We start from the raw sequence: 27,863 nt of genomic DNA, 5'->3' as shown, positions 1-27,863 counted from the left end.
GAGATTGGATCAAGATTGTTGCAATTAATGGAGTGTTCTCAATGGTCAGGATTGAACTGTTTGAATTCCTTAACCTAACAAGTTTAGGGTTTAGGGTTTATGCTACCGACCTATCTGTTTTCCTATAAGGTCGATGTTGTGTCTCTTTCTTAGGTTGTTGGCAAAAGTTGTGTGTGTGTATCTGAGAGAAGGGATACGTAATTCTTGCCAGACCAAAAGGAGAGAAGTGATACTTGCAGAGTGTAAGTGCAGAAGGTGAAGAGGAGTTTAAGCAGATTTGCATTGGCATTGAGTGTTGTTACCAGATCATTGTAATACCTGTTGATCTCTAACCACCTCAACAGTTGGAAAATCCCTTAACAGGGTAGCCTTAACCGGCTTGTTGTAAATCCTTTAACAGGGTAATTCAAAGCTATTGAGTTCGAGATCCTTTAGCTATTGAGTTCTTGAAATCCTCTAACAAGGTAACCTTTAACAGGGTTTAACCCTTAACCAGGTATTGTAGCCATCCCTTAACCAGGTGATCTTTAACAGGATCGGTTCCTAGCAGAACCTATTGTAATGTCTCTAACCGGACAAGGCTCCTAACAAAGCGGACTTCTAAAGAGTTTAAAAACAACTTGTGGGTATTCATCCCCACCGTGGTTTTTCCCAGTTGGGTTTCCACGTGAAAAATATGTGTGTCATGAGTGATGTTTTTATCTTGTGATGCTTTCTTATTGTCTGTCAAACATATGATGGTTCTGTGTTTTATGCTTGTCAATAAAACATGTTGAACTAGCTGTTATTATGATCTGATGATAGATTACCTGTTTATGCATAAGGGTGAAATGGTAGTGTAGTCTTGTGTTGAGAGAAAAGCTAAGTGAGTAACCGGTTAATGCTTGTCTCGGTCATTCTTAACTTTACTGGTTGCACTCTGTTCCTAACCGGTGTCACTGTTTGCCAGTCATTTGAAGTGTCTGTTGTCAAACCGGTTTAGGACTGTAGTTTTGTTTGTACTAATTCACACACCACCCCCCCCCCCCCTGCCCTCTCAATACCGGTTTGGTACTATTTGTTCATCATTGAGTTATCATAACCAACCGCCTTTCCCTTAATACAGAATTGAGTCTAATGGAAGAGATTGTCAATGACAATAAGAAGTTAAATAGGGACTAGAAAGGCCTACAACATGACGTGTGTCCAAGGAGAACAAAAAAGGGAACTCTAGGAACCAATTCATTGCTAATGAGAGGCTAAGCTCTAACCTACATGATGAGTCAACAAATGTATCAAGGGCCAAAAGATGCAAGATGGTAACACAGAACTTTGATATGTCCCTTGTTTTAAGATAAGTGTCTTACATATCAATTGGAAAGCAGAGTCTCAACAATCTTTTGATGAGCTAAGGGCTCCTCTCCTAGCTTTTTGTGAACTTTTGGTTGACTTTTCATAGCCCTTTTACTCTCTTTCTATCATTGGTTGGCCTATGTCATCTTATAAGTCTATTCTCTATTTTAGTTTTTTTCACTATTTTATGATTAGTTACTGAACCTTTTCAAAAAAAAATATTTTTATTCTTATCAAAATGTATACATGTCTACACATAAAACTACCAAAAAGTAACATATAAATATATAAGATTTATACCTTTCAAAGTACTAAAAAAAAAGGGTTAAAAGATTATTAAAAAAAACTTTAAAAACATATTAAATAACAATGTAAATAAAATTATTTTTAAAAAAATTAACTATATGCTCATGTATATAAGTGAAAAGTAAAATAAAATAGTTTCGTGCACTCAAAATAGATATTAACATTTAATATTCATAAAAAAATAGTTCATTAATCACATCTATCTAACTCATTACACAAATTTAATTTAAGCAACTTTAAATATAAATGTATTTAAGATATCCATATTTTATAACTTACTAATTTTATTAAACCGGTGATTGTTTATGCTACGATTGAGTTATTGGTACAAAATAGCTATCGACCATCAGACCCCACCGTAAAGCAACAACATAAAATGAATTTTATATTTTATTAATAACAAGGAATTTTAACAATGAATTCAACTTAAACTTTAGTTGCATTCATAATAATATTAGCGTCAAAGTTTTGCTAATACTTTTTCTTATAAAGTATGCTTAACAAGATAGTCGAAGTTCTAATTACTTAGGCGGCAAATAAAATAAGTTCTCACCATTTCAGTATCATAATATTATCAAAAATTCCATCTGCATAGAAACTTTATCTTTTTGAAGTCCTTAATGCTCCATCAATAAGAGTACCCAATGCTTGTTATGCCAAAGTTAGATTCCCCTCGTCTTCTCCAATTCTGTTTTGTCGTTCTCCTGCTATTATAAAAAACCAGTCTCTTACACCGTTACTGAAATTCAACAATTCTTCACACTGGCTGGCATGATTTGGACAATGCTAACAATGATGTTGAATGTTTATAATATGGACTTTTTCTAGATATTCATTCCAAGAATAATACAAGATCCAAACACCGGCCAAAAATTCTGTTATAACAGATGTGCCTAGCAGGAAATGTTGCAGGTTTAGTTCTAAGGAGCACTTATTGTTTACCAGAAAAAATGAGAGCATCAATTTACATATGCTCTAAACAATCAGCTACACTGCCAGGAGAGTAATTAAAACCCGTCTAGCCTCTACCGAACTGTACTACTAGAAGCACTGATAACCAAAGTAGATCATTCTTTCCCCAATACAATAGTGAAGAAATATAATTTTAGTATGACAGCAAGGCCCAACTGCAACAAAAAAATTCCGGCCACTATAAGAAACCATCTATCACTGGCAGTTTTGATGTGACTTCTGAGATTAAGGGCAAGAAACGTTGCTGACAAGAACCCTGCAGCGCCAACTATTACCCATCTGAATATTTCCAATGGAATGACTGACAAGCACTGCAATCAGAATCACAATATCCATTAGTACTTAAAATAAAATTTGATGGTAAAAAGACATCAAATCAAGCTGGAAAAACTAGACTACTTTGACTCTGATAGAAGGAACATGGAATACTTACTGATGCTGGGATAAATACAAAGAGAGAATAGCCATACAAGCACCACAGTTGTACAAGACCCGATGGTACGGAAAGATACTTTAACACAAAGTAGACAGCTAGAGGCACAACCGCAACATAGCCATAAAATAGACAAGCTGACCATGTAACCTGATTTATGTCATAATCCCAGTGTTTGTGGTGGGTCTTGTGGGCAATATATGCTACCACATTTCCCAATGCTGCAGCAACAAATATAAGAGTGGTGCATATCCAGAATGGACCATATCTGTTCACCAAAAAAAATCACATCAAAGATGTTGTGCATGGGTAACTCTACAGTCTAAATATCTTAACAAATAACATTCTTGTTGAGGCTTTAGATCGACAAACATCGATGCCTTCTCAATACAACCTTTAAATGCAGACATTTGAAGACGATGTTGTAGAAACAAGTAGTAATCTTAATATCCAAAATGGCCATGCTTGAAAGCCGCTAGTTACAATAAAGAACTAGGATAAGGGATGTTAAGCTATGAAAGTAATTCTTCACTAAAAGCTTAAAGCAAAAGAGGGTTCAAAACCCAATACAATAAGATCTAAGTACAAGAACACAAATCAATGTGAGTGGACTCAGTAAACTATATAGCTTTGGAAGATTAAAGCATATGAGAAAATAGAAGAAACTAACAGTCAACATGTCTATAACAAAGCTCGGCCCAAAAGAATCAAGAATATCCTCAACTACCAATGAGGACCAATGCAAGATGTGAGATCACATGATGGGCAGGCTAATGGGACTAAGTTGGGTAATTCTAGGAGGAAGCAAAAACTTCCCCAGAAACATCTCCTACCAAGGCCATTCATCATCTGGTACTAGAAAAGAAGGAAGTGGTGTATGCATGACCCAGCAAAACTAATTGAGGGCCAAGGGGGTTAGAAGAGACCCCCTTTGCCAAAATGAAGCAGATCTAGTGTCTTAGAATAAAGGTAGGTCAGTTTGGGTACCCTAGTGATGATACACAAAGATGAGAGTTGTCTTATTGAATTGTCTCGCCTCTCATATTTGCAAATTGGCAGCATCTACAGGGAGCTCAATGCTAGCAATTGCTGTAAGTATGGACTGAGAGGAGGTAACTAGGATGGTAGCTCTAGGGATCCTCCTATAAGGACCTATGCTTAAAAGCTACATAACCGATCCTGGTTCAAGTTCTCATTTGAGTTCAGTTAGTGGATTCTGTACAAAATAAATTAGGGGTTCGTTCATTTTAGTATATTCATCCATACAAAGATATAACAATCATATATATAAAAATGTTTACAACCTAAAAGCAATACTTATATTCTGTTTATATATATTACATTAAATTAAAAAATATTAAACTTTAAAAAAGTAATATTAAATTGAAAATATCAAAATTTCAATTGATTATAATAAACCTAAAAAATATTAGAATTTAATATTTTATTAAAATGTAAAATATTAGAATTTAATATATTATATTAAATTTAAAATATTAAACTAAATAAATATATCATTCCTCATATATAATATTAGACTAAGCTAATATTTAGTTTACTAAGTTTTTTGGACTAAACTGAATAATCACATATTAATTCAATATATCGTGAGAAGGATTTTATAAGAGGGCAACAGAGTGGGCAGGAGAAGACATTCTTGGCAGTGCTGCTGCAAATATCATTCAGCAACTCTTTAACCAAGATGCAAAACTTTTTTAAAAATTCTCATTTTTCTGAGCGGCATTTGCCTTGGGTTCAGTAAAATCCCTTTTAGTTTTTGTTAATCACAGGTTCACACCACATTTGTCCAAGACAAACCCACAGTCCAAATCACACGCACTGGCAGAATACCCACCTGAATCAGCCCAGAATCCAGAGCAGGTAATACAGAAAACAAGCCATTAACATAGCTTGAAAGTAACAACTCTCAAAGGACAAGGGTGGGATACCTCTAATTGGGATAGCCGATGAGTCACCTGAGTTTCTTTACAGACAACAATGCATCCCCTAGATCTTGTAATAAGTAGGACACCTGAAAACAAAATGCTCCTCGCTCATCTCTTGAGACTTGGAGAGAACATAGATGACAAATCCTCACTACAAATAATATGACGATCCATCTCAACTTGTAACTGGTGGGAAGACACAAAGCCAGCCATGTGAAATCCTAAGGCCCTGTGATCAATGGTGCTAAAGATAGACAGACCATAGAATGGTACAATTGATAGTATGCAAGAAATGTTCATATAAGGCCTGCTATAGACTGTGGAGATAAGGTCCAAGTGAGCTGGAAGTGCTACGAGCAAATGTACTCTCAGATGGCTCTATTGAGCACTTCCTCCAAAATAAGAGGGCATAAAGTGTCATACATGGAGTACCTGAATGGAGGAACCAAATTCATATACGTTGAAGGAGCAAATTGATTTCAATATATCGACTGTGTTGATCCCTAGTGAGAACTATTGAGGTAACACTTTTGAAAAACGAAGTGCCACATACAGGTATCTCTTGCAACCAGAGACTGAATTGCTAACAGATCAGAGTCCATTAATATGAAAAGTAAGCCCAACAATAACATTGAGATGAAGGGGCTGGGAAGCAAATCTTGGCTTTAGACGATGCACTAGGAAGATGTCCATTTGAGATCATATGGTGAAGGATCCTCCATTATCATGAGCCCAACTGATGAATCCTAGATTTGGGCACCAAACTTCTAACCCCATAAAGATCCCTACAATGACATAACTATGATATAGGCTTCAGGTCAAATAGTCTGTTAAACTAAACAAATAATAAACAAAACAATCGAGTATAGTTTGTCATGATTTTCTGCAGGCTAACCTCTGTAGAGGTACTAAAATTCAAAAAGAGCATCCCTTCAGATGTTGAAGATTCTAAACTTAGCCTCACTATGACTGACCACGAGTTGGGGCCACTAATGAAAATAAACGAAAGAAACGAAATATACAAAAAAAAATGGAATCCTGTTATATTACTCTCTAAAACTTGTGGGAAAAAAAGATTGACAGCTGTAACATTATAATTGTTTGTAACAAGGCATATGAAATGATATAGGAATAAAGTAACAAGGCATATGAAATGATATAGGAATAAAGGAAGCTTTGGAACAAATAGTCAGGCAAAAGCTCATTGTGTAAGCAGTGAAGTGTCTTAATAGAAAGTAATCACTTGTAATATTGAAATTCTCAACTAAGCATTTGTTAATTTCATCAAGACATAGAAGGTAACATATTGAGTAGTCCAGTGAAGAGAGGCATGGGAGAGAGTGGAGAGGTGAAGTTGAATTTTGATGGTACTTCCAAAGGGAATCGGATACAGCTGGGGCTGAGTATGTGCTGTGAGATAACAAGGATGGTTTTGTGTTAGGTGGTTCCATTTATTTAGGGAAGCAAACGAATAACTATGTGGAATAGATAGCTTTGCTTATGGGCTTCAATGCTACTTATGTGGCTAGTCACCCTAGCATGGAAGTGGAAGGGGACTCACAGATAGTGATCAATGGGGTGTGTTAAAAGGGAACTGCCTGAATTGGAAATTAAAGGAAATTTTAGAAGTCAGGTCATGGTGCTTAAAAATTTCCTCTTTCAAATCTGAATTGTTATATAAGTCAAAGTCAGGTGCCAAGCTTCTTGGCTAATCAAGGGGAATCACTTTAAGACTATTCCTTAATTGAAAGTAAGGATGTTAACAATTAGACCAATTTAGCCTCTTTAACAGAAACAGATCAGGTACATTACAACTATATAGTGACTGATAATCATTATCATTAGTTAAGAAATTGTAAGGCTTGAAGTATGATATGAAGACAGGCGTCTCACGTGATTTGGTACAGGGGAAAGATCATGTGAAGTGCTCATTATTAAGGAAAGGAGGTGCCATATTCGCATATAGAATTTTAGCTGGCTTGTATCTGGTTTGTGTAGTTGGTGCTTCGTATAGGTGTTAGCTTTGTGTTGCAGGGAAGCTTGGTTTATTTCTGTTGTATAGCTAAAGGGAAGCAGTCAAGAGACCCAGTCAAGTGAGGTCCGGTTTCAAATCATCACTTGAAAATGAATTTTCATTCAGATGATGACACCAATATGCAGCTGGTAAAGGCTATCTTATGCAAGGAGGGATTGGCAAATATGAGGTGATTTTGATAGTGTGAAATGATTCTAGAAGAGTTTGAAAAGAAGTTAGCAAAAGCAGTAGTTGGTGCAAATACTAGGGCTCCTATCATGGCCCTATTGGTTAGAGTTGAGGAGACAGGACCAATGGAAGTGTCCTATTCTCTAGTGAGAGCCAAGATATGTGGCAGGCAAAAAAAAGACTTTTAACCCTTGGGCTTGAAGCAGCCGTTTTGCAGCCATGGGAAAAAGTGAATGAATTGAGGGTGTATAATAGAATAATGGAGGAATTCTGTAAAGATATTTGTATAGCAATGTGGTATATGATAATCTCATTTCATAATGGAATATTGGAATTGACGAGTGACTTTAACATGCCTCTGTTGGAAAATGGTTGGTTGATAATGGTGGTCAATTGTATCAAGATGCATGCTGCAGTGCCAGCACACTTTTGTGACCTTACTAGAGGTGGCGCCTCAGGCAATGGGACATATGGGCATGTTGCTGAGCATGGCACCTACGGGAAGTCATGGCAATAAAATTATTTTCGCATTGTGTTACGTAGGCTATTTTCTGATACTGTGGTTTCTATAGACCTGATTAATGGAATATTTCGTGTTTAATAGAAATTTTATGCTCTGCCATTTTTATTAAAATATTGTAATGCCATTTTTATTAAAATATTGTAATGGTTCTATAATGGTCATCTTAGTTAGTTTAGTTAGTTTCTAATTCTGGCTTTAGTTTCTAATCTTCATTTTCATAATTAACATAAAATTATCATTTCATGGTATCAGAGCAGGTCAATGGGGTTTTTTTAAGGTTTGGAGAATTTTTCTTTTAAAATCGTGATCTGATCCTAAATATTTTTTTCTGAAATTTATTTAGAAGTTTTTAGTTCGTTTTTTTTTCGAACAAATTGAAGGAATTTTCGTGGAGGGTTTCTGGAGAGCTGAATCGAGGGTTTTTCAACTGATTTTTTGTTGCTGCTGCCGTTTTTTCGATTTTCTCCTAAAAAATCGTGTATGGGTTTTCTGATTTTTTCCAAAAAAATTACGGAAGGGTTTGTCGATTTTTCCACAGAAATTGTGGTTTCTTGCAATCTATTTTTGGGCTGCAGAGATCATCTGCAAAAGTTTTTGACAATTTTTTGAATGAAATCGTGGCTGTTTTTCTAAAGCAATGAAGGGTTTGGCGATTTTTCCTCAAAATCATGGTTTCAGTTTGAGAAGCTGATCTCAGTATCTCTGGCTATAGGGAGGGACAGCTTTGTTACCCAACATCAGAATTGTGGTTATCTTGGTCATCTGCAGAAGTTCTGCAAAACCAGGGAGGGTCTCGACAGTAGGCTCATGTCGCAAAGCATTCTCAAGAGAAGGGGGCAGCCTTCTTTGCATTTGTGACCAAAAGACCTACAGATTCTGTCATGTCTTTTGTCGGGTAGTTAATAAGATGACCATTAAGGGAGGGTATTAAAATATTGTAATGGTTCTATAATGGTCATCTTAGTTTAGTTTGTTTCTAATTCTAGCTTTAGTTCACGATTGTTTCATTTAGAAACATTGGTATGTAATTGTCTATATATATAATCTTCGTTTTCATAATTAACACCAAATTATCATTTCAATTTTCTGGGTGTGTGTGTTTTGCTTTCAATATATGGTATATTGTTGGTGTATAGTGTATGTCAGGTTTGCAAGGTGATAGTTCAATGGTGTTTATTCTAAAATGATGTAAAGCTGGTGATACTGTTTTCCTATATGTATGGTTATAGTTGTGGTTGGTCTGGGGCCCCTTAATAGATCCCCAATAATATATTTAAAAGAAATATTGAGTAGTATGTCGACTCTCATAAATAATAAAGATCTTTCAGTCTTGGTTTACAAATTTCAATCAATAACCATGTTCTCTATGATATATATCATTTTATCGTATCTCAAAGATCCCAATAAACAATAACAAAGTTGGAGTTGCTCGTGCTGGGTTTGTAGTTCAATTTCCTTTTTCTCTCAAATATCTGCTTCAGACCATATCAGACTAATTTCCAGTTATAGCAAATTTTTGGTTCCATCACCAATGGAATTATTCTTATATGATCATCTTGCCAAAAACATAGATGTCCAAGGAAAATAAAATAGGTGACACAATCAGCATACTGAAATAATCCAAACAATAATTCAATTTTTTATCAATTTCCTGTTCTTTGAGGTCAGTTGCTATACTGCAAGCTTCAAGGAAATACACCACCAAGCACTTATAATTCTGTCATAATTTGTGACAACAACATAAACAGAAAGGTGCTCCTAAAATACATCACAAACATTTGCTTTGTAAAACTATCATCACATTCACCATAATAATAATGTTGTTTATTTTTAACTTAGGGAGTAAAATAATATTGTAATCGGATTCTAATTAGAATCCGAATGGGGCTGGGTCCATACCTTCAACACGTTAGGCAATTATAAGGAAACGTATGCATTCAAAGTCTAAATAGGGCTGGGCCCTTCTCTCCATCAACACGCCAAACACATAAACTTAACGTGTGCACACTCCTATAGGGCCGACCCTATATCAGCAACATGAAGCGTGGGAAAAGAAAATAATAAAAAGAATGAGGTTGGCGCCAAAACTAATATTGGGCCGACCCAATATTAGTTCCCCTTCCACATATAAATAAGGATTCATTTGTATGCTTTTATTATTCATTTTTATATCAACACATATGTGTACTACCTCTGCAATTTTGGTGCGAAATCTGATTGAAGGTGAAATACATCTGCTGCTAGTAGGTGAAGTATACTTGCTGCTGAGTGAATTAACTTCAGTCACTAGGGCAAGTTTACCATACAAGTATAATGCGAAATATCTCTGCTCATAAGAGGGTGTGAGATTATCCTTCTAAAGGTGTGAACTGTGTGTTCACTTGGAGCTTCCCAAGTGTGAAGAAGTGCAGACCTTAGTACAAAGGATGGTGTGCAAATTAGTACACAGAGAGTGCAGATGCAAGCATGTAGGGCAGATTGGTGCGCACCTTGGTGCGGGCTGGTCAGTACACAGACGGTGCAGTGCAGATGCAAGTACGAAAGGAAGATCTAGGGCTGTTTGTGTACTGACCTAGACATCTGGATCTTGCTGTTGTTCATCCTTATCAGCCTAACAGATAAGTGTGTAATCTGCCTATTTGTGAATAATTCATAATCAGATCCGAGGATCTATTCTGGCTGGGTTTTTCCTCCTAGGAGGTTTTCCCAGGGTAATGGTGTTTTGTCTTATGGTTGTTCATTTTGCCTACTTATTGTTTATTACTAATCTGTAACTACTTAACTAACTACAAACAATCTGAAAGTAGATATTAATTTCTGAATTCTGAACTTACTGTTAATCTGAAAGTGGAAAAATTCAACAAATAAAAGCTTGCTCATTTAGTTACAGATAGAATGAATTTTTCATCCTCCTCTAATGAGAGAGCAATTCCCCAAGTTTTCAAATCAAAAGTATTCACAAAACTATTCCTGTTAAGTACTAGATACCACCTTTGACATTTGAAAAACAAAAACAAATTTAAAAAGGCAAAAGAAAATAAAAATCTCTCAAATAAACCAAATCAGTATTCTTACAAGTCTGGGCTGTTAAGGGTTTTCTCAGAAAAGGTGCCTTTGTACGGAAGTAGGGAATCCCGAATCCTCTCCAAGACATCAGATGTATCCACATCGAAGTATGGCTGGTAAGGTGCAACACCAAAAAATCTCTGCCAACCACTAGGCTGATTATTATCTTGAGCTCCACCAGGACCAGGCCTTGAAAAGGAATCTGTAACAGAAAATATAATCAATGCATGAATAATTCTCTTAATCAACATCTATAAAGAAACGAAACATTATCACTTATCAAAATTTGGCTGTGTAGTTTGCTAAAATTGATTCTGTAGGTTTCTACAATCTTGTAACGTCTTCCTAGCTTCCTAGCTATCATAGACCTCTTATACACTATAAATACCCCTCTATCCTCGTTCTAAATCCATTAGACTCTCTTGTATCCCCATTTTGGATGGCTCCTAATCTGTTACCAGAACTATTAACCTTTAAACACGTGCATCATACCAGAAACCTGTAACTTTTAAAGAGCCCTGCCCTCAGCTCTTGGCCTCTTCACTTTCTCATTAAATGTATATCCCTTGATACTTCTTTGCCATGCCCTGCTAATTTTTTTCTCGAGTCTTCTTAGTTGATCCTGCATCGGGGAACAATCCTTCTAGGACAATCTCACTGCTGCATTGAAGTTCAAAGGCCTTGGCTTAAGATAATAGTGTTTCTTGTTTGATCTAGTTGTTCTTGGCATAGATTGAATTACTTCTTTATCCTAGTGTACATACACTTAGAAATAGTCTATAATTGATTTGACCTAACATCTCATACCCCATTTGGGACTATTAGAAATTCTAATTTCTTGCTATCTTGCATTATATCAAAGTAGAATCAGGACTAGGTCTATAAGATTGCCCTTACTTTCCTGCACAGCAACTACGTTAATTTAGGCAAATATTGACAAATCAATTAGGATATAAAAGAAACTACATAGAAAGGTATAACAAAATAATTTTGTTAAAAAGTTCATATTTTAAATAAAACCTACGTCAGATTTATTCTTGAAACACGTTATACAATTGAGAAGGGCTGCTTCCTAAATCATCAACTTGTACCAACATCAGAATTAATCCCTATTGCCTACACAGACCCCAGAACAAAGGTCAGTTAACAACGCCTGATTAAATTTGATAGAGACCAATTGAGGGGTCTAGTCTAGGTAGCCTGCAAATGTAAGACAACAACCTCCATAGTTATTGACCTGATTGCACTGAAGTGGTCCTATATGCCCTCCCTACATTGTAAATACATTCAAGCTCAACATTTCAGTATGGCATATAATTCAATGACAGAAAAAAAACCAAAAATTCAAACTGGTCCCACCTAACCACATGCACTCAACTTCTTACATACTTGGGCTTGCCTTGGCCCTATGTTTCTAGCTGCATTGCAGCCAAACATTCTCATTAAGGAGTTGTCTTAGACTCTAAGATTTGTTGAGTTGCACAATTTCAAGAGAAGACCCTCATGGTGTTCATAGTTTCCATTTATGTATTTGTCTTGTGTTTGGTTAAGGCATAGAGATCTTCACTGGCAATCTCTAATGAGAATTAATGGTTCTTTAACCTTTGGTTGCACACTTCTTCTGAGTATGCGATTATTTATCTTATTTCAATATCATGATGCACCATCAACATGTACTATTAAAGCCCAGGGTTGCACTATGCAAATGAAGTAGCTTTTAATAATAAGAGTATTGTACATTGAAGCAGGTTCAAATGATAGCTAGCATTACCTAGCTGGGATCATTTGTGTGCATCCAAATTGGCTACATTGAAGGTAGTGTTCCAAGGTAAAGAGAAAAGCACCCAAGGTTGCAAACTGTTAAGAATTGTTGATGTATAATTTGAGTTTCACCAAGACAGTAGCAAAATACCATTCTTGACGTTTGTCAAGTTGTTGGCACCTAGAATGAAGATCAATGATAGATGTTCGGAATATATAACATTAAGGCAACAAGTATTTATTAAAATATTGTTACGTTTCTTTAATGGTCATCTTAGTTGCTTTATGAAGTTCCATTTTCTGTCTTCAGTTCACGATTGTTTCTTTTAGAAACATTGTCTTTGTAAATCTATTTAAGGAGCCTTCATCTCCTTTGTTTAATATAACGATTTACCATAACATGGTATCGGAGCGGGTCGATGGGGTTTCATAAAATTTGGCAAATTTTTCAAAACAAAAATTCGTAGCCTCTTCTTATCTGGAATTTTTCCAAAAATTTGTTTTTAGATATTTTAAGAAAATAAAAATCATTGGAGAATTCGTGGGTTTCTGTGAGCAAATTCGTAAGTGTGTTTCTCATGTATCTCATCGAGGGTTTTACAGACCCGTCAATGTTTTCTGTTTGCATTTCTAAGAGTTCGTGGTTTTTTTGTGATTGTGGGAGCTCGTGGTTTTTCTATGCGAATCTTGCAGAAATTGTGGTTGTTCTCAAAATCACAGCATCTTCTCTCTATGCCCGCGCACGATATCTTTTTTCACATTTGTTGTCCTCTACAGGTGATCTGTGTTGGTGATTGTTTTTTTCGAGGCTCTCTTAGCCCATGGTCGGCCCTAGTTCTTCCACGCAGCCTGCACAACCTCTGCGTTCACATCTCTATTGACGACGGCCGATGGGTTTTTGTTATGCGTTTTGTGTAAGTAGACCTACGACCTCGACTTCCATGGTCATTTTTTTTGTTTTCCTGAGCCAGCATTTTCAAAATTTGTGCGACCCTTTACTTGAGCGGCTTTGCAATTCGTGGCTGTTTTGTGATCTGGCATCAAGTAGTTTCTGATTTTTTTGCCAAGAAAAAAACGTGGGAGGGTTTTTCTAATTTTTGTCCTTAAAAAATTATTGTGGGTAAATTATTGTGGGTTTTATATGATTTTTTCCACAAAATTTGTTTTGTACAAAGGGTCTTACTGTTTTTCCTTAAAAAAACAAGGTTTTGTATGCTGATCCATGTTCCAGATTTTGTGCCAACTACTCACTAATGTTTCAGTGTCTAGGTTTTCACGATTTTTCCTAAAAAAATTGTTTGTGGGTTTTGATCAATTTTTTTCTTCAAAAATCGTGTTTGGTTTTGATCGATTTTTCTCCTACAAAATTGTGTCTGGTTTCTTGCTATTGTTTTGGATCACACCTAGTGTTGCTAGGGCAACAGTCTACACAAGGGTTTGCCAATTGTTTCCACAAAATCGCGGCTGTTTTTTCTTTAGCAGTTAGGGTTTGGCGATTTTCTCCTCAAAATCCTGGTTTCAGTTTGAGAAGCTCGAAAGTTTTGTTGGACAAATCTCAGTTTGTTTTGGTTTTCTTGTTCATTTCTATAAGTTTTGCAGAATCAGGGAGGGTCTCAACAGCAGGCTCAATTTGTAGAGCATTCTGAGGAGAAGGGGGCAGCCTTCTCTATGCATTCATGACCAGAAGGGGAAAGCCTTCAATGCATTTGTGACCAAAAGACTTGTAGATTGTCTTTTGTAAGGTAGTATGAATGATGACCATCAAGGGAGGGTATTAAAATATTGTAATGTTTCTTTAATGGTCTTCAGTTCACGATTGTTTCTTTTAGAAACATCGTCTTTGTAAATCTATTTAAGGAGCCTCCGTCTCATTTGTTTAATACATCAATTTACCATAACAGTATTGGCATAGCAAAACATAACAAGCACTGGAAAATTAATTTCATCATACTTCAAGCGACAAAGATTGTGACATGAAAGCATGCAAAATTAAAATATAGTCAACAAAGTCGTTCTGAAACCATATCCTTTAGAAAAGCGAATATCACATTTGGGTGTCTCCACTAGGCAACGGTCTTTTCACATGTTCAAATAAGGCTCAACTAGAAAGTCTGAAGGCCAAAATTCAAGAGCATGACAGAAACAAATCACGGAACCATGAACAAAGTTACAAACTAAATGATAAAGCACAAATCTAAAAGGGGGAAACAAGCACCATAGAAAAGCAATTAACTACATCACCAAGTGAAATCAAGTATAGAGATCGATGTAATCATTGCAGTAAGTCAAACCATCTACAAAGCAAATAATTCATTGATTTGTTGGCAAAGATACAAACGTGAGAAGATCTAATAGTTCAAACCATGAAACAAATTGTTGTGACTTGTAAGCATTGCCCAAAATAAGAATCTCCAATAGCTCGGGATCCAAAAAGAAGGCCTAGACACTAATATCAGAACCTAATGATGAATTCCACTCTTTGCAAAGAAATTAAAAGAGATTATACAATATTAGACAGGCAACTATTGCTTATGTTAATTGCTAGGATTTATCAATCATTCAATATCCAAAACCATAATGCTAAATGCTAAAATCACACAATTAGAAAAAATTCAAATCCAATGGAAACTTGAACCATACAGAATTTTGCAATGACAACTATGAAGGTGAAAATAGACAATTTGAATTAACTCAAAATTTATCCTAGGAAAACCCTTTTGGGTAAAAAAAAAACAAAAACAACCTGTTGATGGGCCTTCAAATGTTAATCCTACGTTGAAGGTGAAGGGTAATGTGAAATGGAGCCAGAGGAGGGTTGGTTTAAAGTAAAATTTGACAAAGCGTCACGGGGAAATCCCGGTCCATCAGGGGCTGGCTATGTGGCACGAGATTGGATGGGGACCATTATTGCAATGGGGGCGTCTAAACTCGCAGAAGGGGCAAATAATGAGGCAGAAGCTTAGGCAACATGGTTGGCAGTCAAAAATGGCTAAAAGATTAAACCTATCCATGATCCATCTAGAGGGTGATTCTCAAATAATCATAAATGCTTTGATTAGAGGTGAAATTGGGGTTTGGCGGATTGATACATTGATTAAAAATACAAGGGAATTACTTGTAACATACACAAAATTTAAAATTACCCATGTTGTGCAAGAGGGTAATTCGGTAGTCAATACACTTTCCAAGGTGGTAGTAAATCTTAATGAAGAAGAAAGGTAGGGGATGTGGGATGACTTTCGTGGAGTTGAGCTGGATTTCTGACACCCTGTACGCCGTCATTTCTAAACTGCTCATGCCAAGGGATGGTTTTAAATGTGCCTTGAAAGGTGGAATGATGAGTTGTAATGGCTGTTGGCTATTAATAATGCCGAGGGCATCGGCCAAAGGACAAAGTGCTTGGTGGTGGTGGGTGAGGAAGGTCTGCAACATGGAGGCCAACTTCACCCTCATCAGAATGAAACAACAATCGGAATTTCTGGGCAGGGTGTCGGAGAAGCGCATGAAGAGTTTACGCAAATATAATAATCCAATTTTTCTACAAATAATTGAGGTTCTTTTTGGTGAGGAATTTCTGCAAGCCAAACACCACTATTGGACAAATGTCGATATTGTTTCGATGGTGATGGCATGGGGCTTCAATTGGGAAAGGAAGGGGAGGTTTCGTGGGTAATGCAAAAGTATTTTGATGAAGACTGGCTCTACAACATGGAATCCCTCTTGGCATAGGCTCATGCTAGAGCGGGATTTTTGGTAGATGGGGACACTGTTAATTCGGAAGAGGACACACCCGCTGTGCTTCTTCCTTTTATATATTGGAGTCTCAATTCGAACAAAGAGCAGTGCAAGGCGATGGCGCTGATCGGATGGGATGAATTGAAGGCCTTTCTATAGAGAAAGGAAAGGGAATGAGGTGGCAAGAGTGGAATGGAAGCCGGCAAGGGCAAGGAGAAAGCTGATTTTGACCTCAACGATTACTGGGTGAATTGCCCAATTGTGTCTAGTGAGGAGAATTGACTGTTAAACATAAATTTTGTGAATTTCTTTATACTCTTTGGACAGATGTAACAGATGTATGTAACTGGTAGGGTATCTTGGTGTAGGGTTCATATGTCGTAGTTTTCACAAGGCCTATCTGTAGTGTGTGTAAGGTATAAGTGTATTTTGATAGAAGTTTCTCTAGGTGTTTCTTCAGCTTTGGGATGTAAAGGGGCTCGTTTTTTATCAAATGACAGGGAGGGTTTTCTCTAGAATTATCAGAAAATCTAATGTAATTACCTTTTTGATACTATTAATAAAATATACTCTTATTACCAACCAAAAACATTTGCAACACTCACTATGTTAACACAAGTTACTCAATAACGAAACTTTCTGCACCTAAAGAACTCTTCCAGCAGCATTCTGGTGACATCTTCCTAACCAAAATCTTCTTTGTTCTCAATCAAAGCCTAAACCTAATAAATAGACAAGGAGCAACAAATCCATGTGTCTGAAATTCTCAAGATGGATGCTCAAGTTGAGACTATTCAACTTCCAAGAACCCTCCAACTTGCAAGTAACTCCCTTTGTCATATAGATTCTCTTATGTGCCCAATTGTAACTTCCATCACCATGCTCTAACAATGTCATGCCCAAATGCCAAGTGGTAAGTTGTATCATATCCAAATGCAGCATACCATTCTATAAGGGCCAAAAACTTTCAACACATCATACTAATAAAATATTTACAAGGCTTGCAAGGTGTACAACACATCATTCATTATGTCTAAAAGCTAACTTACACAATTTAAATCAAATCCACCAATATAAATACCCCGTACATAATAAATACAAGCATAAACAAATCTTCTAAATTGTTGTGCATTAACTCTTCTAATATTTGGTTTCAGAGCAATTAAGCCGTATGAGAGGCCCTCTAAATCAATTCATTTGAAAGCAGGTCAAATTGCTAAAAGAGCAGACTGTCATTAATCTGTGTCAAGGCTGTTGAAGAGCACAGAAAGCAAACCGCATGGTGGTGAGGGTTGGCTGTTACCATGCTAAAGGCCAACTGCTGGGAGGAACAACTGCTGTCCTGCACAAGGTTGACTGATACAAAAGAAAGCAGAGCTGACTGTAGAAAATCTATTAATATAAGGAAGGCAGAGCCAACTATAGAAGGGAGAATTATATAAAGAAAGACAATTTTCATCACATGGGAGAAAAGCTAATTATCAGGGAGAAGGGTTAACTGTCAGGGAGAAGAGCCAACTGTCACAAAGCAGCACAGGGCAGGGCAGAAACCAGGTGAACAAGACTGTACACCAACAATTCTTGGTGAAACTCAAATTGACCAAATATTCCAGGTCAAGTAAGATATAAATCTTTTAGAACAGTTCACACAATCGACTGTAATCCTTCCAATAAATAGATAGAGATCAGCCTAAAGTTATCAACCTATGATGATTCATTACCATTGATGAGTCACTCTACAAACAATCGTAGTTAGATTAAGCATATCATATCCATACTACCCAATTTTTGTTTTATTGTTAGTTGTCTCTCCTGGTTTTTGGCACAGCCAAACTTCATTCATTGGCAGCCAGAAAAACATGTATTTTGATATGTCAAAGGTGCACTTAACTTTTGCATTCTATATCATAGAGCAGATGATTTCAAGATGACATGACATACAGACTATGACTCTGCACACTTAAATTTGGCATTTTATGTCAGACAACAGAAATATCAAGTTGACAGGATATACAGACAATGATAGGGCCAGTTCAGTTAATACTCGGAGATCAACTACTGGCTACATTTTTAATTCGATAGGAGTTGTTTTGCACAAGAGTAAACTTCAGCAGACAGTAGCTTTATCTTCCATGAAAGCCAAATACAAAGAAGCTACCAATGCTAGTCATGAAGCACTATGGCAACATCACATAACTTTCTCAAACTACAACTCCACCCTTTTGTGACAAACAAGGTGTTCTGAAAAAGTTAATAAAGAAACCAATTAATAATGCTTGCAAGGGCTATGGCAACATCACATTTAGTGAAATATCCAACTTTCACAAACTACAACTCCACCCTTTTGTAACAAACAAGGTGTTCTGAAAAACTTAGTAAAGAATCCAATTTATAATGCTTGCAAGGGCTATAGCAACATCATGTTTTGTGCAATCTCCAACTTTCTCAAACTACAACTCCACCCTTTTGTGACAAGAAAGGTGTCCTGAAAAAGTTAGTAAAGAATCCAATTTATTATGCTTGCAAGGGCTATGGCAACATCACATTTTGTGCAATCTCCAACTTTCTCAAACTACAACTACACCCTTTTGTGACAAACAAGGTATTCTGAAAAATTTAGTGAAGCATCCAATCTATCAAGGGCTATGGCAACATCATGTTTTATGCATTCTCCAACTTTCTCAAACTATGACTCCACCCTTATGTGACAAACAAGGTGTTCTGAAGTTGGTAAAACATCCAATTCATTATGCTTGCACCAAGCATGTTGGGGTTCATCATCATAATTTTTAACAAATAGTGGATATTAGAGATGCTTCTCTCTTCTGCTACACATATCAAGGGCAATCTGCTGAGCTAATGAGTAAACCTCTTGATCTATTATTTTTGTCAAAATTTTGGACAAAATTAGAGTTGTCTCCAGTTTAGTCATTAAGAGAGGATATTAGATATAATATAATGTTAGGCTATACTTTGTACACAAGCATTTATTGCTTACGTTAATTAATAATGATGTAATAGCACCACATTAGCTATGTCTAAAGGTAGCTTACAGCCTTACACGATGTAAGTTACAACCACCAACATATGTATTGGAGTGTGTGCCACATTTTCTCAATCTCTATATATTCATTCTTCTAAAGAAGCCACTTTGTCAATCTACCTTATAAGGTCACTAATGTCATCATCATAGGATTTATTTTTTTCTAAACTTGTCGCGTTGCCTTAAGGTTATGCTACGTCATTTTTTTTAAATCCATAATTACATTGCTTGTGATTGATCTTTGGTTCATAAGATACAATTAGCAGCTTGTTTCCTTGGAGTCGCCTATTTGATCCCTACGTTTAGGCTTCTGATGTGTCAACGTGTCCATCTCTATCTACTAGACTACATATATCGTCAGATCCTTGCCAGCTCTCACTACTCGTCTACAGCCATTTGTGACAGAGTTATTAGATTTCATTACAACAACCATACACATGACTTCTACCTTACTCTTGCAAGCTTGTCCCCTAGGCTACTTGTAATGTCCCCAAATTTTTATAAAGTGACTTAATTAAATTAATTAATTAAGTTGTCCAATACTTTATATTATTAGAGAAATCAGAAAAGAGATGACTTTAATTAATTAATTTAATTATAAAGTAAAGTGAAAATAATAATATAATAATAGTCACTTTATTAATTAAATTTCTCCAGCTGTGACAAATATTAAAGTCAACCTAATCTTCTAGACGTTTCTTGGAATTCTTTATAAGAGGATGGCTGGGTTAAGTAAGGCATCCTTATGGAATTGAATATGATGAATATGTTGGGTGCTTCGTATGGGCTGATTTTCTGGGGACGGAATCCTTCAAAAGATTTATAGAAGGGTTGGACGAAAACCTAGCTCTTCCTAAGAGATGGATTCGTGAGGGAGTTCACATTTGTGCAATTTTGTGAAGTCTTCCTTCGAAGACAAATTTCAGTATTAAAGATATTTCAGGTTGAGGTATTTATATCTGTGTCTGATTTATAAGGCTATTTAATTCTGAATATTAAAAGCCAGTGGGAGGTCGAAATATGTATGTCCGATACATATTGGTGTGAGCTTTATTATGACCTCTGCTGAATAAATCAAAGGAGTCCAATATGATAATAAAAGAGTTTATTATGTCACCTGCCGAAAATATGAAGGAATTCGATAATTTTGGAGATTAGCAATCCTATTAAAGACTGAATATTATTTGACTATAGTGTCGTGAATATTTTATTAAGCAGAATATCATTTTGTCAAAATAATTAAGAATATTCATTGTTGGCGTGGAGAATAAAGATCAACTTCAAATAAATATTTATGAAGATTATTATGTCGGCGTTTTAGTTTGATTATTTCTTTGGAGCCGGCTTGGAGATATTAATTCCATGAATGAAGTTGAGGCTAGCATGGAAATATTTGATGTTAGAATTGCATCTGCTTATTTCCAGAGTGGGTAGTAAGGGAAGAACAATTTATATATATGTGTGGGTTCTCTTTCACAGGCACGACCTCCTTATTCTGGTGCGGCTATTTCTCATGGCACGATTTGGTTGCAATATGAAGGCAGCTGTTGGTTTCATTGGCACGACAAGACTATCTTTTGTACAAATCACAGATCTCTCAACTTTGGTGTGGATACAGGTTGCTGCAAATGTTCATCACTAGCTCAGAAATCTCTTTCTTGATGATCTGAGCCTTCTTTGTGCACAATTTATCATTCTCCAGTGCTGGACGGGTACTGTGATTTTATTTGGCACAGCTTGGTGAGGCAAACATACTTAGTTCTGAAGCCTAATATGATTGTCGGGAGTCTCATACTGGCATTCATGGGAGCTTCTAAATCGGCACACTTTTCTAAGCAATTGATTATATCAGGGGTTCCTGATCTGGACAGAATTGCTGGACATCTTGATATTTTCTCTTAACACTCAAGGAGGCTATCTTATCCAGACTTGAGCTGTATTTCATCCTTTTGGCAGAAGAGTTTCAGTTGCATTCATCATAATACTATTAGAATATTTAATTATATTTTAGTCACCTATATTTAGTTCCTTGTTTAATGGTCATTTAGCCTTTTAGTTAATTAGCTTTTAAGCTTTATTTAGCAATTAGCTTTTTCCTTTTTAGTTAATTAGCTTTTAAGCTTTATTTAGCGTTTAGCTTTTTAATAGTTCACTTAAAATGACTTGTTTTTAATTTAGAACGTCGTCCTTGAAATCTCTTTATATACGTTTGTATATTGTTGAATAGATTCTCTGATTATTTTCATGGTATCAGAGCGGGTTGATGGGATTCTTTAAAGTTTGGCAATGGCCTTCTTTCTGGAATATTTTCCAGACTTTTTTTTATTGTTTTTTTATAAAAAAACAATTTTGCTTTTTTGAAGGCTTTTTGAGGGTTTCAAGGGTTTTTGGTTCGTGAGCAAATTTCTTTGTGCTAGGCAGCAATTCATGTTTTTTTAGGGTTCTAGAGATTTTCAGGCCTGCAACCTGGAGGTTTTTTTTTGCAGATTGAAAATTTTCCTAAGGTTTTTGCAATTTTCGACTAGGGTTTTGACCCTTCAGTTGAAGTCGAAATTTTATTCTGGTTGCAGATTCTTGGTGGGTTTTTCGAGACCTCAACTGGGTCATCGTCATATTTTTCTAGGTGCATTGTTTTCTGTGCCTCAATTTTTGAGCCGTCAGATTTGCATTTGATTTCAAATTCTTAGTGGGTTTTTCAAGAGCTTTTCTAGATTGGTCTCAAATTTTTTGGGGTACCTTGTTTTCCGTGCCTCCAATTTTGTGCCAGCGAATTTGCCTTGGAATTTAAAAATAGTCGGCGATTTCTGCCAATTCTGTGGACGTCGGGAATTTTGGTGTCTTCTGGGCACCGTTTATGTTGTACATCCGACCTAGGGTTTCTGCCCCTATTTTTTTTGGTTTTTTTGGGAAAAAAATCGTCAATATTTTTCTGGTTTTTTAATAAAAAAATCAAAGGTATTTTTTTTATTTTCTACAAAAAAAAAAAAAAATTGATTATTTTCAGGAAAAATTTCAGGTTTTAAGTTTGCAGAAAATTTTAATTTTTGGGTTTCTTCCAAACCTCAAAATTTGCACCTTGGAATTCGTGCCAGAATTCTCCTCCAAAGGTTTCAGTTTTTTCAGCAGCTGCTTCTATTTTGTTTCCGTGATGGCATCTTTGACCAGCATCATGTTGGAACACAGATAGAAGTTCAACAACTGCCACAACACCTGGAAACAGTGCATGTTCACGATATTTGAATATCGTTGCCTTGATCAAATTGATTTAGGCCAGACCTCGTCCTATAGGTCCCAGGGTTTTCACATTTTTTTTCCTCAAAAATTGTTCGCAAGGTTTAGAATTTTTTCCTTGAAAATTATTATCCGTCATCTGCAAAGCTTGCGTGGGTTTTCTGATTTTTCGCCATAAAAAATCATGGGAGGGTTTTGCTTGATTTTTTTTCTCAAAAATCAGGGTTTTACCACATGATGTCTAGTATTTTACCACGTGATGTTGTCTGGCGTTTTCCTGCATGATGTCTGATGTTTTACCGCGTGATGTTTGGTGTCTTACCATGTGGTGTTTTGGGTCTTGCCATGCGAAGTTTCAGAGTTTTATTCGATTTTTTCCACAAATATCATTTCAAGGGTTTTTACCATTTTTTTCCACAAAAATGATGATTTGTATCTTCAGTTTTGGAGGGTTTGCCGATTTTTCCTCAAAATCATGGTTTCAAGTTTCAGTTTGGTTACCCAACGTCAGGTTGGATGGATTCTGGTATTCTTGGTCACTTACACTTTTCAGATCTAGGGAGAATCTCCACCGCAGCAGTGTTCTTTTCATTTGTGATCAAAAGACCTACAATATTTTATGCAGGGTAGTTAGTAGATAGAATGACCATTAAGGGAGGGTATTAGAATATTTAATTATATTTTAGTCACCTATATTCAGTTCCTTGTTTAATGGTCATTTAGCTTTTTAGTTAATTAGTTTTTAAGCTTTATTTTGCATTTAGCTTTTTCTTTTTAGTTAATTAGCTTTTAAGCTTTATTTAGCATTTAGCTTTTTAGTAGTTCACTTTAAACGACTTGTTCTTAATTTAGAACCTCGTCCTTGCAATCTCTTTATATACGTTTGTATATTGTTGAATAGATTATCTGATTATTGAATCATTCATTTAATTTATTTTTCAAATACAAGCTGGACATAATTTCACTTGTGAGTAATATCATGTTATTGAACAATGAAAATTAATGTTAGTGCATTATAAATGCTACACATTAATATAATCTTATATCGAATGTCTCTGTCATTCATGTGCATGATTATTGTTGATAATAAAGGCCGTTTCAGATTGTTCTTTGGGGCATTTTGATTATACACTTGCCAGATATATTTCTGCTTATCCTATGCTTCATATTCCATTGCAATATTTTGGAGTTGAATTCACTAAACAAGCCAAAAATATCAGAAATCAAAAAATAGGATACATATAACAGCAGTATTAATCAGATTTTGAAGGTTAAACTTTGGTAATTTCAAGGTACGGGTCTTCACACTAATTTAACACATATTCATGTACATTCCTTTGAGCTCGCCAATAGCATTTGGTCAAGTAATCACTAGTCATTGCTTCAGGTCCCAGAATCTTCCTTCCATTATATCATCACACAGTCCTGGAGGACCTGGCAAGCCCTATATTAGTAAATGGTGAAATCTTCATATTGCATCATTGCTATGTTTCGATATTTGAGGGTTTGCGCATCAGTGATTGTCAATCTTACATTATTTTTCCATCAGGATTTTATACTTTTTGCAATTCATTCATATTATTTTTGTTCGTATGGGAATTTAGAGGTCACAGACTCTGCATTCCCTGACTCTACTCTTTGTATTTCTAAAAACTGGAAAGGCAAAGGCTTTTGATCTTGTGATTAAATTAGCACTATTCCTGTCTTGTTAAGTTTCATATTTTGCCTTACGTTTATCATTGAAATTAGAATATATGTTGTTGCTTGATTAAAACTACAGTTTTCCCAAAGTCAAACCCAAATGTGTCCTTATTTTATGTTTTCAGCTTGAGCTTAGCTCTTCTTGCTGTAGACTGGTGCACCTTATTACTATGGTCCCTAATCTCTATACAAATTATGGAAACCCTTGATTGTTTGCTTGCTTGATCTTTACTTCCAGCTTCTAGCAGGTAAAAAATCATCTTAATTTTTGCAATTGCAACAAGGTTCTTCAATAACTACAACTATTGAGATACAGGGAGTGAATTATCTTCAACAGGCTGGGTACGTTTAAATGGCATCCTGAGCTCCTAAAGGCCCAAGGGTCCCTCAAGCTTTTTACCCCTTCATCCAAAGATATTGTCTCCTTGATCAAGCAGGGGAATGTACTTCTTGACCAAATCATTTAAAAATAACATAATATAAGAGAACAAATCCTATGTACTTGAGACTCGGTATAAAGCAAACATAATCTCTGGAAATATTTCTAGATCAGCAAGAAACATTTAAAAGGAAGACAAACAAAATTTCCAATGGTGTTTCCTGGCATCTTCTGATGCAATATGGCTACAAAAATACATTTGGGAATTATTTTTCTGCTGAAATTTCCACTGGCATCAGACACTATTTCAAATATCATTTCCGGTAAAAGCTTATCCCAACTTCCCACAATCCCTGACCATGGCCATTTTCTTTCCAACAATCCCATTTCAAATTCTTAGTTCCACATAAATAATATCAGCCGACATCTTAGTGGATCACTGGAAGTGGATACTGATGATCTACAAATTGCCATTTAAATCAATAGCTAACAAAACATTCATTTGATCATAAATGGTTTAATTTGAAGCCAGTGCATTTAATCATGATGTTATTTAGCACGACAGAGTATCCATAAAACAAAGAGGACAGATAACATAAGCAAACCCTGAGAGAAAACTTTTCTCTGTCTTACAAAGGTGATGATCCAGTCCTCATGTTCAAAGAAAAATGTATGAAATATATTCCTCGGAATTACCTTAATAGAAGAAACCACAAAGACAGAAAGGGTATTTGAGTGAACATACCATCTGCATCCGATGGGGGCCGGAATGTTCCGGTAATCTTGCCTTGTGTTTCAGTAGGAGGGAAGGTCTGTAAGTTGCTCTCTGCAAAAACAAGTAAATGCAAGCACTTAAGTATCTACAAAATCAAGAACAAAATGCAACCAGGCAAACTTGCCCTGTTCCTATTACAAATATTGGATGCCCTAACCACCCATGTCATGTAGGAGAGACAATACACACAATAAATTTAATCAATTACTAGTCAAAGTAATTAAAAAAAAAATTACAAACGCAAGACAATATACTGAGAAACATGCAAAAATAACTGCACTCCTTATAACATACACAAAAACCCGGTAACGACATGTCTGCCAGGGAAACCAGATCATGTATTCTATACATTACAAACAACTACGACAAAAAATCAAACAAAATGAGCTCGAGTTATAAATCATTGGAGCTTCCAAGTGAAAACCAGTGTTCGAATCCCAAGGAGATTTATTACCTGCTAATAGATACAAATGTTGGAGTATTTAAAGCGGATAAATAACACATCCAATTTGCGCAAAGTTGAGTATTTAAATTGAGTAAAACCTATACAGATGTTGGGCATTTTAATTGGATACAACTAGCAAATCCAATTTGTAAATGTTGAATATTAAGCATTTAAATTAGATAAAACTACAGCATCTGATTTGTACAAATGTTAAATGTTAAGCACTTAAATAAGATAAAGCTACCAAATCTAACTTGTTCAAATGTTAAGCATTTAAATTAGAAAAAACTATCACACCCAATTTTACGTGTGGTGTGCTACAAAGGAGGAGCCAAGGTGCGAGTCCTGGATAAATTTGACGGAAGAGATACTCCTGTGTGTTTAAAATGGATAAAATTACCACATCCAATTCATAAAAATATTGACTATTTATATTGGATAAACCTACCACATCCAATAAACTACCATATCCAATTTGTACAGATGTTCGGTCTTTACATGGAATATAACCATCACATCGAATTTTGAGTGTGGCATGAGAGAAGAGATACACCTAGGTAGTGGCATCTAAACCCAAGGACTCCCAATAAGGTAAATTTAGCAAGGCCAAAAACAATCAACGTAAAACAGGGAAAAAAATGTGCTCTCCATATGATTTCGAAGCTCCCAAATCATGTACGAAAAACAATAACCTCAATAAATTTATTCTTTATTACAAATAGATAATTGCAAATAAATACTACAAAAAATTGGAAAATAGAATAATTAAATAAGTTTACAAATAAATAAATAAAACTCCTCCCGTGATCTACAGAAAATAAACACCCAAAATTCCAGGGAGACCAAATCATGCACTATTTATATTGCAAAGAAAAACTACTAAACACTAAAACAAAAAAGCTTGCCCTCCCCATCATTTACAGAGAAAGGCACCCGAAAATCTGGTGGGGATCTCAATTTATGCATTATCCGCTATACCAATATGCTATAATTCAATGAGATTAGCTAATGAACTGACCTGGAAACTTCAACTGAACATGATCCGGACTTGAAACGGCCTGGACAAAAGGAAAAAAAAGGTCACAAGTGTCGTCATAATCAAGCATAGATTTACAAAAAGAAAATAAAGTAGGTTTGCATAAAGAGGTATTACAGGCACAGATCCGGAAACATTCTGATTGTCGATGTGGGTATATCCGCTGGACATCATCTTTGCCAAAATGCTTCTTCTTGTTCTAGTGGATCATGCGGTCAATAGTTTTCTTACTCAGATCTGCAAAAAAAAATAGCATTTGCTTAGCTCAAGAAAGCATAAAAAAAATATGTACATATCAAACAGCGGAATGACAGGCCAAACCTTAGTCGGCGTACTGTTTTTTCAGCCTCCGTTGATTAAATGTAGTATTAATATTCTTCTTCTCTTGGAATTAGCGCCGTTTCGCAAATGGGCAATTTGCATGGTTTTAGATGTTTCCTTCTTTTTTTTTGTGATTTACACATCAAATTTTTATTATTTGGTAATTTATGAGTTTTTTAAATTATTATTAATGAAATTTAGATGAATGAGTTTGATTTAAAACATATTCAATTCAATTTTAACGAATGTCATTAGTGTTCATTTATCTTTATAGTAATGTAATAAACAAATTTGTTGTATTTCTTAATTATTATAATTTTGAATTATTGTTTATTATCGAAAATGACAATGATAAAAGATATTTGATTTGTAGTTGTTCAATAAAACTTTCTGATGGCACTAACAATGATGTCGAGTATGTGGCTTTTCTTGGCAAACTTAGGGTGTGAAAGAGTAAGAACCTACAAAACATCAATATTGAGGGGGATTCTTTAAATGTGGTGAGAGTGATGATGACAAAACCTGCACCAAGTTGGAAATCACATATGTTGATTGATGGAATTTGTAATTTACTAAGATGGTTTGGAGGATATTCGATCACATGCATTTATCATTAAGAAAATAGAGAAGCATATTTCCTCTCAAACCATGTAAT

At 35.6% G+C, this 27,863-nt stretch overlaps 1 protein-coding gene across 1 annotated transcript; it reads right to left on the bottom strand.

The window, feature by feature from the left end:
* Window positions 1-2,010: 2,010 nt before the first annotated feature.
* LOC131046190 (uncharacterized) lies at window positions 2,011-27,328 on the bottom strand. The gene is made up of 7 exons (XM_059215171.1): window positions 27,209-27,328; window positions 27,005-27,124; window positions 26,870-26,909; window positions 25,377-25,457; window positions 10,791-10,983; window positions 3,044-3,311; window positions 2,011-2,921 (listed from the first exon to the last, which is right to left on the bottom strand). The coding sequence occupies exons 2-7, from the start codon at window positions 27,059-27,061 to the stop codon at window positions 2,706-2,708; spliced, it is 855 nt and encodes a 284-aa protein (XP_059071154.1). The 5' UTR covers window positions 27,062-27,124; window positions 27,209-27,328; the 3' UTR covers window positions 2,011-2,705.
* Between the last annotated feature and the right edge of the window lie 535 nt (window positions 27,329-27,863).

Source organism: Cryptomeria japonica, chromosome 2 (assembly GCF_030272615.1).
Source record: "Cryptomeria japonica chromosome 2, Sugi_1.0, whole genome shotgun sequence".
In the NCBI taxonomy this organism is placed as follows: domain Eukaryota; kingdom Viridiplantae; phylum Streptophyta; class Pinopsida; order Cupressales; family Cupressaceae; genus Cryptomeria; species Cryptomeria japonica.
Note: the sequence above shows the minus strand (reverse complement) of the source record. Positions and strands in the feature narration are given on the sequence as shown.